General features: G+C 42.6%; 1 protein-coding gene across 23 annotated transcripts in view; it reads right to left on the minus strand.

Moving 5' to 3' along the window:
• Positions 1 to 12,412, minus strand: part of GIT2 (GIT ArfGAP 2) — a 66,953-nt gene that overhangs the window by 41,533 nt on the left and 13,008 nt on the right. For all 23 annotated transcript variants that reach the window (XR_010108962.1, XR_008620497.2, XR_010108963.1 and 20 more), the window contains exons 6-7: positions 12,258 to 12,388; positions 9,834 to 9,928 (exon numbers count right to left, since the gene is read on the minus strand). Coding sequence is in view for 16 of the 23 variants with exons in the window: in XM_055096110.2 (XP_054952085.1) it covers positions 9,834 to 9,928; positions 12,258 to 12,388 (226 nt within the window). In the remaining 7 variants the exon portion in view is untranslated. The remainder of the gene's footprint in view (positions 1 to 9,833; positions 9,929 to 12,257; positions 12,389 to 12,412) is intronic.

A 12,412-nucleotide genomic window follows, 5' to 3' on the forward strand; every position in this document is an offset into this window, starting at 1 on the left:
GCGAGATCTCAGGCTTACTGCAACCTCCACCTCACAGGTTCAAGCGATTCTCCTAACTCAGCCTCCCGAATAGCTGGGACTACAGGCGCCCACCACCATGCCCAGCTAATTTTTGTATTTTCAGTAGAGACAGGGCTTCCCCATGTTAACCAGGCTGGTATCGAACTCGACCTCAGGTGACCCACCCCCTTCTGTCTCCCAAAGTGCTGGGATTATAGGTGTGAGCCACTGTGCCCAGCCAATTTGGAGCTTTTATTACTGGTATTGTTTTTCTAGATTCAGTTTCCAATTGCTCACTGCTACTCTAAAGAAATGTGATGGATTTTTGGCAGGGTGCGGTGGCTCACACCTGTAATCCCAGCACTTTGGGAGGCCAAGGCGGGTGGATCACCTGAGGTCAGGAGTTCCAGACCAGCCTGGCCAACATGGCGAAACCCTGTCTCTACTGAAAATACAAAAAATTAGCCAGGCATGGTGGGGGGCACCTGTAATCTCAGCTACTTGGGAGGCTGAGGCAGGAGAATTGCTTGAACCCGGGAGGCAGAGGTTGCAGTGAGCTGAGATCACACCACTGCACTCCAGCCTGGGTGACAGAGCAAGACTATCTCAAAAAAAACGGAAAAAAAAAAAAAATATATATATATATATATATATATGGATTTTTGGCTGTTGACCTTGTATTCTTGCAATCTTGTTTAACTCAAGGTTCTGGAAACCTTTTTGTAGGTTCCTTGTGATTTTCTACGTAGAAATCATCTCATTTGAATGGGGACAGTTTGATTTCTTCCTTTTCAATCTGTATGCCTTTTATTTATTTTTCTTGCCTCTTGGCACTGGTTAGGATTTCCAGTGTGATGTAGAAAAGAAATGGTAAGAGTGGACACCCTAGTCTTTCTCCCAATTTGAAAGCAAACACAGTCTTTCATCATTAGATACTGTTTATCAGATCAAGGAAGTCTCATCTATTCCTAGTTTGCTAAGAGTTTTTTTAAAACATGAATGGATGTTGAAGTTTGTTGAACGCTTCTTCTGCATCAACTGATATGATTACATAGTTTTTCATTTTTACTGTTAACTTGATAGATTACATTAACTGATTTTTTTTTTTTTTTTTTTGAGACACAGTCTCGCTCTGTCGCCCAGGCGGGTGTGCAATGGCGCAATCTCAGCTCACTGCAACCTCTGCTTCCCGGGTTCTAAGTGATTCTCCTGCCTCAGCCTCCCAAGTAGCTACATGCATGCACCACCATGCCCAGTTAATTTTGTATTTTTAGTAGAGACGGGGTTTCACCATGTTGGCCAGGCTGGTCTCAAACTCCCGACCTCAGGTGATCCACCCACCTTGGCCTCCCAAAGTGTTGGGATTACAGGCGTGAGCCACCGCACCTGGCCTGATTTTCAAATATTAAATCAGTCTTGCCTATCTGGAAATCCCACTTGGTTATGTTGCATTTTTCTCTATTTTTTTTGAGACAGGGTCTCACTCTGTCACCCAGACTAGAGTACAGTGGTGCGAACACAGCTCACTGCAGCCTTGACCTCCTGGGCTCAAGCAATCCTCTCACCTCAGCCTCCAGAGTAACTGGGACTACAGGCACGTGCCATCAGGCTAGGCTGATTTTTTGTTGTTGCAGTTTTGTAGATGGGGTCTTGCTATGTTGCCCAGGCTGGTCGCAAACTCTCGGCCTCAAGCAATCCTCCTACTTCGGCCTTTCAAAGTGTTGTGATTACCACTGTGAGCCACTATGCCTGGTCTGTATTACTATTATTATTATTATTATTATTATTATTATTAGAGATGGAGTCTGACTCTGTCGCCCAGGCTGGAGTGCAGTTGCACAATCTCAGCTCACTGCAACCTCTGCCTCCCAGGTTTAAGCGATTTTCCTGCCTCAGCCTCCCAAGTAGCTGGGATAACAGGCGCCCACCATCATGCCCAGCTAATTTTTATATTTTTAGTAGAGATGGAGTTTCACCATGTTGGCCAGGCTGGTCTCTAACTCCCCACCTCAAATGATCTATCTGCCTCAGCCTCCCAAAGTGCTGGGATTACAGGCATGAGCCATCGCGCCCGGTCTGCTTTGTATTTTTTTTTAATTATCCTTCAATGTCTGTGGGGTTTATAGTGACAACTCCATCTGTACGCTCTCCTTTTTGTCAGTATTGCCAGACATTTATGAGTTTTACTAATCCTTCTGAAAAACCAGCTTTGGTTTCATTGATTTTTCGCTACTGTTTCCTTCTTTCAGTTTCATTGATTTTTCGCTACTGTTTCCTTCTTTCAGTTTCATTGATTTCTGCTCTTTACTATTTGCTGCCTTCTGTTTGGTTCAGGTTTATTTTGCTCTTTTTTTTTTTTTTTTTTTAAGTTTCTTAAGGGAGGAGCTTAGATTAATAATTTGAGGCTAGGCGCGGTGTCTCACGCCTGTAATCCCAGCACTTTGGGAGGCTGAGGCAGGCAGATCATTTGAGGTGGGGAGTTAGAGACCAGCCTGGCCAACATGGTAAAACTCCATCTCTACTAAAAATACAAAAATGTGCCAGGCATGGTGCTGCATGCCTGTAATCCCAGTTCCTCAGGAGGCTGAGGCAGGAGAATCACTTGAACCCGGGATGGGGAGGTTGCAGTGAGCCAAGATCGCATCACTGCACTCCAGCCTGGGTGACAGAGCAAGACACCGTCTCAAAAAATAATGATGAGAATGATTTGAGACCTTTCTTCTTTTCTAAGGTAAGAATTTAATACTATAAAGTTTCCTCTAAGCATTGCTTTGGCTGCATCCCAGAAATTCTGATATGCTGCATTTTCATTTTCGTTCAGTGGAAAATATTTTTTCCCTTAAGACTTCCTCTTAGATCGATGGATTAGTTAGAAGTGTGTTGTTCAGGGCCGGGCATGGTGGCTCACACCTGTAATCTCAGCACTGTGGGAGGCTAAGGTGGGTGGATCACCTGAGGCCAGGAGTTCGAGACCAGCCTGGTCAACATGGTGAAACCCCATCTCTACTAAAAATACAAAAATTAGCTGGGTGTGGTAGCACGTGCCTGTAATCCCAGTACTAGGGAGGCTGAGACAGAATTGCTTGAACCCAGGAGGCAGAGGTTGCAGCGAGCCAAGATTGCGCCACTGCACTCCAGCCTGGGCAACAGCACGAGGCTCTGTTTCCAAAAAAAAGCAGCATGTTGTTCAACTTCCAAGCACTTGGGTATTCTCCAGTTTTATTTGTATTACCTATCTGTAGCTTAATACTATTATGGTCTGAAAATATACTTTATAGAATTTTAATTCTTTTAGATTTGCTAAGGTTTGTCTTATGACCCAGGATATGGTCTATCTGGGTGTATGTTCAATACGTACTTGAAAAGAATGTGTATTCTAATGTTGTCAGGTAGAAGAGTCTGTAAACATCAACTAGATCTAGTTGGGTTTTGGTCTGGTTTAGTTCTATATCCTTACTGATTTTCTATCTACTAGTTCTATCTATTACTAAAAGATGAGTGTAGAGTCTCCAACAATAATTGTAGATTTGACCTTCTCTCCTTTTAGTTCTATCAAAGTTTGCTTCATGTATTTTGAAGGTCTGTTGCTGGATGTGTACACATTTAGAACTATTATGCCTTCTTGATGAACTGACTCATTTATGATAATATTATGTCCCTCTCTATCCGTGCTAATATTCCTTCCTCTGAAGTCTACTTTGTCTGATATTAATATAGCCACCCTAGCTTTCTTTTCCTGAGCCTTTACATGGTATATCTTTTTATACTTTTGGTTTTTATCTTATTACCTATATTGTTATATTTAAAATGGGTTTCTTGTAGACAGTATATATTAGGCCTTATGGTTGTTTATTTCTTGAGGCAGGGTCTTGCTCTGTTGCCCAGGCTGGAGAGCAGTGGCATGATCAGCACTCACTGCAGACTTGACCTCCTGAGCTCAAGTGATCCTCCCACCTCAGCCCCTCCTGAGTAGCTGAGACTATGGGCATGCACCACCATGCCTGGCTGCTTTCTATAAAATTTTTTGTAGTGAAAGGATCTTGCTCTGTTGCTCGGGCTGGTCTCAAACTCCTATGCTAAAGCGATTAGGAGAATTGCTTCAGGCTCCCTGAAGTGTTGGGATTACAGGTGTGAGCCATAGCTCCCAGCCCCTTTTGTTTTTTAATCCATTCTGAGAATCTCTGCTTTTCATTGATGTGTTTGGGTCATTGACATTTAATGTAATTATTGATATGTACGGATTTAAGTCTATAATGTTATTATTTATTTTCTATTTGGTCCTTAGTTTTTTGTTCTCCCCCTCCTCTCTTTTGAATATTTTGAATCAAAATATCTTTTGATGATTTGAGTAATTTTTAATACTCCATTTTCATTTACCTCTAGCATTTTTGATCACATATCTTTGTAGTCTTTTTTTTTTTTTTTTTTTTTAGATGGAGTCTCACTCTATCACCCAGGCTGGAGTGCAGTGGCATGATCTCAGCTCACTGCAACCTCTGCCTCCCGGGTTCAAGCAATTCTCCTGCCTCAGCCTCCCAAGTAGCTAGGACTACCGGCGTGTACCACCATGCCTAGCTAATTTTTGTATTTTTAGAAGAGACAGGGTTTCACCATGTTGGCCAGGATGGTCTCAATCTCTTGACCTCATGATCTGCCCACCTCAGCCTCCCAAAGTGCTGGGATTACAGGCGTGAGCCACCGTGCCTGGCTTGTAGTCTTCTTTCAGTGGTTATGGTAGAAATTACTATACATACACACACACACAATTACACTGATATATGCTGAAAACCCTACTAGATAATTTTTTTTTTTTTTTTTTTTTTTTGAGACGCAGTCTCACTCTGTCGCCCAGGTTAGAGTGCAGTGGTGCAATCTCGGCTCACTACAAGCTCCGCCTCCCGGGTTCACGCCATCCTCCTGCCTCAGCCTCCCGAGTGCCTGGCTTGTAGTCTTCTTTCAGTGGTTATGGTAGAAATTACTATACATACATACATACACACACACACACACACACACACACACACACCTTTTCACAGTCTACTTAGAAATCCTATTTTACATTTCCAGTAGAAGGTAGAAATCTTACCATTATATTTTTTACCCTATCCCCTTTTATATTATAGTTGTCAAATATATTACACTGATATATGCTGAAAACCCTACTAGATAATTTTTTTTTTTTTTTTTTTTTTGAGACGCAGTCTCACTCTGTCACCCAGGTTGGAGTGCAGTGGTGCAATCTCGGCTCACTACAAGCTCCGCCTCCCGGGTTCACGCCATCCTCCTGCCTCAGCCTCCCGAGTAGCTGGGACTACAGGCGCCCACCACCATGCCCGGCTAATTTTTTGTATTTGTAGTAGAGACAGGGTTTCATCGTGTTAGCCAGGATGGTTTTGATCTCCCGACCTCGTGATCTGCCCACCTCGGCCTCTCAAAGTGCTGGGATTACGGGCGTGAGCCACCGCGCCCGGCGTTTTGTTTTTTGTTTTTTGTTTTGAGATGGAGTCTCCCTGTCGCCCAGGCAGGAGTGCAGTGGCACGATCTCGGCTCACTGTAACCTTTGCCTCCTAGGTTCAAGTGGTTCTCCTGCCTCAGCCTCCTGAGTAGCTGGGTTTACAGGCATGTGCCACCATGCCCGGTTAATTTTTGTAGTTTTAGTAGAGACAGGGTTTCACCATGTTGGTCAGGCTGGTCTCAAACTCCTGACCTCAGGTGATCCGCCTGCCTCGGCCTGCCAAAGTGCTGGGATTACAGGCTTGAGCTACTGCACCTGGCTGACAATGTTATAGCTTTAAGATATGTATGACAATTTCAACTTTTTGTTTGTTTCTTGAGACAGGGTCTTACTCTGCCACATCTTTAACATTTCTGTTGTTTTTCTTTCATTCCTAAAGTTCCAAGATTCCCTCTGGCATCATTTCCCTTCCACCCAAAGAACTTTCTCTAGCATTTCTGTTAAAGTAAAGAATAATTCTTTTTTTTCCTGTTAGAATGTCCTTATTTTGCCTTCATTCCAAAGTTATTTTCATTGGATATAGAGTTCTGGGTTCACAGCTCTTTTCTTTTAGCACTTTAAAAGTATTGTTTCTACCATCACAAAGAAGATGAGAAAAAATAATAATAATAAAAAAGGAGCAGTGGCTCACGCCTGTAATCCTATCACATTGGGAGGCCCAGGTGGGTGGATTACTTGAGCTCAGGAATTCAAGACCAGCCTGGGCAACATGGTGAAACCCCATCTCTACAAAAAATACAAAAGTTATCTGGGCACAGTGGCACACACCTGTAGTCCCAGCTACTGTGGATGCTGAGGTGGGAGAATCACTTGAGCTCAAGAGGTTGAGGTTTCAGTGAGTCGAGATCACGCCACTGCACTCCAGCCTAGGCAATGGAGTGAGACCCTGTCTCAAAATAATAATAATAATAAAAGTATTATTCTGGCCGGGTGAGGTGGCTCATGCCTGCAGTCCCAGCCCTTTGGGAAGCCGAGGTGGGCGGATCACGAGGTCGGGAGTTCGAGACCAACCTGGCCAACATGGTGAAACCCCATCTCTACTAAATATGCAAAAATTAGCCGGGCATGGTGGCAGGCACGTGTAATCCCAGCTACTCAGGAGGCTGAGGCAAGAGAATCACTTGAACCTGGGAGGCGGAGGTTGCAGTGAGCCAAGATTGCACCACTGCACTCCAGCCTGGGCAACAGAGAGAGACTCCATCTCAAACAAACAAACAAAGTATTATTTCATTTCCTTCTCATCTCTATGGTTTCTGATAAGAAATCCACAATCATTCAAATCACTGTTTTTCTATGTATGTTATGTGTCACTTTTTCCTGGCTGCTTTCAAGATGTTTTCTTCAACTTCAGTTTTCAACAGTTTGATTTTGATGTGTCTCAACTGTGGATTTGAGTTTATCTTCTTTGGAATTTTCTAAGTTTCTTGAATCTGTAAGTTTATGTCTTTCACCAAATTTAGAGGTTTTTTGTTTTTTTTTTTTTGAGACGGAGTTTCGCTCTGTTGCCCAGGTTGGAGTGCAGTGGCTCAATCTGGACTCACTGCAACCTCTACCTCCCAGGTTCAAGTGATTCTTGTGCCTCAGCTACCTGAGTAGCTGGGATTACAGGTGCGCACCAACATGCCCGGCTACTTTTTGTATCTTTAGTAGAGATGGGGTTTCACCATGTTGGCCAGGCTGGTCTCAAACTCCCAACCTCAAACGATCTGCCCGCCTCGGCCTCCCAAAGTGCTGGGATTACAGGTGTGAGCCATTGAGCCTGTCCCAAATTTAGAGGGTTTTTTTGGCCAATATTTCTTCAAATACGTTTTCTGCACACACCACTCTTTCTCTCTCTTATTGGGAATCCAACGACATAAATGTCAGACATTTTAGTATTTTCCCACAGGTCCCTGAGACTCTGTTCAGTCTTTTCTTCCTACTCTTTTTTCCTCTCTGTTGCTTAAACCAGATAATTTCTAGTGATCTGTTTTCAATTCATTGACTTTCTTTGTCATCTCTATTCTTCTATTAAGCCCATCCAGTGAGTTTTAAATTTTTAGTGTTTGTATTTTTCAGTTCTAATATTCCTATTTGATTCTCTTCTGTATCTTCTATTTCTCTGATGGGACTTTCTATATTCCTGTTTGTTTCAAGAATGTTTGCTTTTACTTCTTATAGCATGGTCTTACTAGCTGCTTTAAAATCTTTGTCTGATAACGCCAACATTTGTGTCATCTTGGGGTTGGCATCTGTTGGCTGCCTTCCCTGGCAAGTACATGAGAATTACTCAGATGTCAAGTCATTATGGATGATATCCTAGACACTGTGAATGTTTTATGGGACTCTGGGTCTTCTTTAAACTTTATGCAAAAATGTTAATACTTTTGTCTTAGCAGGCAACTGACCAGGTGAGGTTCTGCCTCCTGGGCAGATGGTGAGAGAATAGAGAGAAAAAGACAAGCAATCAGGATCCCCCCTCATCCCCTTGCTCAGAGATTTAGGAACCTGTGCTGCCACTGCTGCTGCTGCTATTGCAGCCACAGGCTTGCCTAGGGGCTGGATGGGAGAGATCAGAAAAAGGAAGGAGGAGGAGGAAAAAACCCCAGGGGAATCCCCTTCCTCTCTGTCCTGTAGAAGTCCCATTTCCTGCTCTTTAACCAGAAAAAGGCTTTTTTTTTTTTTGAGATGGAGTCTCATTCTGTTGCCCAGGCTGGAGTGCAGTGGCGCAATCTTGGCTCACTGCAACCTCTGCCTCCTGGGTTCAAGCAATTCTGCCTCAGCCTCCCGAGTAGCTGGGACTATAGGCGCCTGCCACCATGCCCAGCTAATTTTTTTGTATTTTTAGTAGAGACAGGGTTTCACCATGTTGGCCAGGATGATCTGGATCTCCTGACCTCGTGATCCGCCCACCTCAGCCTCCCAAAGTGCTGGGATTACAGGCGTGAGCCACCGCACCCCGCAGAAAAAGGCTTTTTTGCACTCATTATGTACCTCCAGGTTTCAGGCTGTCATTGAAGTCCTATCAGAAGTAAGACAAACAGGACACTCACCACCAGCTGATGACACTTTGAGTTCCCTAATCTACCAACCAGGATTTACTTTTCAGAGTCTTTAGCTAGCTACTCCAAGCATTTGGTCCAGGTCTGTTAGTTCTATTTTGCAGGAGGCACAGTGGGGTGTGCTTACTCCATCTCACCCAGAACTGAAACTACACCAGAGGCTCTTAACTCTATCGTACAACCAGGATGGAGAATCACTGCATACATGTATGTGAATGTTGTACATCAGGGGTTGGCCAATATTTTCTTTAAAGGGCCAAATAGTAAATATTTTAGGCTTTGTGGCCATCTGGCCTGTTGCAACGACTTAACCTATTCAACTCTGCTGTTGTTATGTGAAAGCAGCCATACACAAGGTATAAATAATTGGGTGTGGCTTTCTTGCAATAAAACTTTATTCATTTATTTTTTAGAGAGTTGGGGGTCTGGCTTTGTCACTGCACCCAGGCTGGAGTGCAGTGGCATAATCATAGCTCACTGCCACCCTGAATTCCTGGGCTCAAGTCCCAGCCTCCCAAGTACGTGGGACTACAGGCGCACACCACCATGCCTGGCTGATTTTTTAAAAAACTTTTTTGTGGAGACGGAGTCTCACCCCTCTTGCCCAGGCTACTTTCGAATTCCTAGGTGCAAGTAGTCTTTCTGCCTCGGCCTCCCAAAGTGCTAGGATTACAGACACGACCCGTTGCACCCGGCAGAAGCTTTATTTATTTATTTATTTATTTTTATTTATTTATTTTGAGACAGAGTCTGACTCTGTCACCTAGGCTGAAGTGCAGTGGCAAGATACAAAACTTTGTTTAATAAAACAAGTAACTGGCTAGATTTGGGCTACAAACCATGGTTTGCTGACCCCTGTTCCCTATCACAAATAGCCAAGTTGGCTTTGGCAAAGTTTACTTCTGGACTTTTTTTCCATTCCTTAAGAATTTTTCAAATAACTACAAAGGTTATTGCTTTGCTCCTACATTCCTAGTCCCACCATGTTCAAGAACTGTGGTACCCATTCAATTTTGCTTTGATTATTCAATCTGATTCTTGAAATAGTCATTTCTCTAGAGCTATTAAAAATGAAAAATCTAAGGAGTTTTGTCCAACTTTATATCTTTTACGTGTAACTGACAATTCTGTAGTTATCCTTTCAAATTAAAAGCCATATGTACAGCTTTCTCAGTAATATGTTACAGCAGAGGAGGTAATAACAAATAGTGTCCCAACTTGTTTTTCTAGAACCTTCCCAACTGGAGATGTGAAACGGTCATTCTCCATCCACTCACCTGGTTTCCTGCCACAGAGATAGAAGGCTAGTCTGTCCGTTAGCTCATACTGTATTTCCACGAGGCGCTCTGCCAGCTCATGGTGCCCTCCTTGCCTACCAAGAGAAAACAAAGTACCATTTATATTGCTCACTATTCACTGACTTTAAAATGGAGTACAAAGACGTCTCCTGAGACACCTGAGCAGTTTATCACAAAAGACTTTTGAGAATCATCAACCTTCTTGTGGTAGGTAGATTTCTGAAGTCTACTTTGCATCCCACTTTTATAAACTGTTTTCACCATCTGAACTATCCCCTTTCCTTTATTAAGGCACAAAATAGAATATTTAATAAGAAATTCAAAGACTTATGAAAGGGAAGGATACAGAATGACTTAATTTAATGAGGTAAAAAAATGAAATTAATCAATGGTTTACGGTAGAAGTTCTCAAAAATTAACTAGCGCATTTCTAGAAATATACCATGTGCAGGCCCCACCCTTGGAAATGCTGAATCAATGGGGACAGGATGGGGCCAGGGGCCAATATGTTGAAGAAGGTCCTTCCCCTAGGTGATGCTGATGCAGCCAGTCTGACTCTGGATAAGAGTCTAGTAACCACTTCAAAGGCTTCAAATCAGTGAGAGACACGCCAACCTAACGCACAGCTCACGCCTGCAGCTACTTCTGCCTCCTTATCTTCAATTTGCACAACAGAAAATATTAAGTTTACCTTTCAACATCCATGAAATAAATACTTACGCTGCTTAGAATCCTTTCAGCAACAAGGATACAAATTATACTGAGATTATTATATGCAAGGTACAAGTGCGAAAATTCCAAGGTAAGTGATAATAAGTATCATTTACCCAGGGCTCTCGTCCAAGATCAAGTATATTTTGTGGTTTTTGTCCTTAAAAGTAATGGTAAAAACTGCAATTACTTTTGCACCAACCTGATAGTTTCAGCCAGCTTCTCTACCCACCATTCAAGGCACTCACAACACCCTCCAACCTACCACACAGCTTTGATTTGTGAGAGGCACATCTTATTTTCATTTTTTAGTATCTGTGAAATCAGGAAATATCCTACAATTGATGATACACCATAATTTAATTGGCTGAGCTCTTTTCTTTTTTAGTGCTCTGTGAAATAATGAAGCACCGTGCAATACTGTATTCCTGCTGTTATTCCCAGACCCACTCTGTTCTTTCCAGTCAGGTCTCCTGCTGTGCTGAACACACTTTGTCCCTCCCTGCCTCCTGATCTTGACTCCTGCCTTTCCTCTTACCTGGAATGCTTCAGCTCTCCCTTCACACATTCAAATCCAACCCATTCTTCAAGACCAGCTGAAGAAATTTCTTAAATGATTTGGACCACAATGAAGAAACCCTATATATGCTTTTTAAGACCAATTATCTATTTTGGCAATGAATCCCATATGGTCTTGCCTCCTTGAACTCTTTCAGGCATTTATGAATCATCTTTTCCAAGAGAGTAAATTCTGGGAAGGCAGAGTTTTGTTATTCGCCCATTTTATCCTCTGTGGAGCAGAGTATTGTGCTTCACAGTTAATAAAAGTACTTCGGAAAAAGAAGGAAAGATGACTGATCTTTGGCCATTTAAATGATATTCAAGACTAACCTATAGATTTATTTTTCAAGGACTTTATTAATAAAGAAAAATTTAAAGAATTTTACAGTGAGCACTTTTTTTTTTTTTTTTTTTTTGAGACAGAGTCTTGCCCTGTTACCCAGATTGGAGTGCAGTGGCATGGTCTCGGCTCACAGCAACCTCTGCCTCCCAGGTTCAAGTGATTCTCCTGCCTCAGCCTCCCGGGTAGCGGGATTACAGGTGCCTGCCACCATGCCCAGCCAATTTTTTTTTTTTGTATTTTTAGTAGAGACAGGGTTTCAGCATGCTGGCCAGGCTGATCTCGAACTTCTGGCCTCAAGTAACCCACCCGCCTTGGACCCTCAAAGTGCTGGGATTACAGGTGTGAACCACCATGCCTGGCCTAGAGTGAGCACTTAGATGTCTACTACCCAAACCTTCCAATTAACTTTTTACTATACTTGTTTAATCACATATCTATGTATATATTTGCTTTTAAGTTCAAGCAATAACTAAGAGTATTAAAAAACAGAAGAGTACATTCTGTAATTCTTGATACTTGATTTGGAATCTGACTACAGCTCAAACATCACTGTGTTATAAAGGATCAAGTAAAAGACTGGAAGCTTAGCACACTGGTTCATGATTCTAGCCTTCCTCAACTTTGCCAGGCTGAGCTTATATGCATTTGAAATGTCTTCATCTGTAAAATAAAATAACGTACATCTTTAAAGGGGTTCAATATCAACATATACAACTTAGCTACTTAACAAGGAATCACACCCAACAAAAAAATCCCAGAGAGAAGTAGCGAGAATCTAGGTCTCTTACCTTGCATAATCAACGGGAGTTTTCCCACTAGAATCCTGTGTGCCTGGGTCTGCTCCATATACTGCCAATAATTCAGCCTGTAAAATCTGCCCTGCTTTGGAGGCAACATGGAGTGGGGTGTTTCCTTTTTCCTAAGAATCATTAATAAAAAGTAA

Source organism: Pan paniscus, chromosome 10 (genome assembly GCF_029289425.2).
Source record: "Pan paniscus chromosome 10, NHGRI_mPanPan1-v2.0_pri, whole genome shotgun sequence".
Classification (NCBI taxonomy): domain Eukaryota; kingdom Metazoa; phylum Chordata; class Mammalia; order Primates; family Hominidae; genus Pan; species Pan paniscus.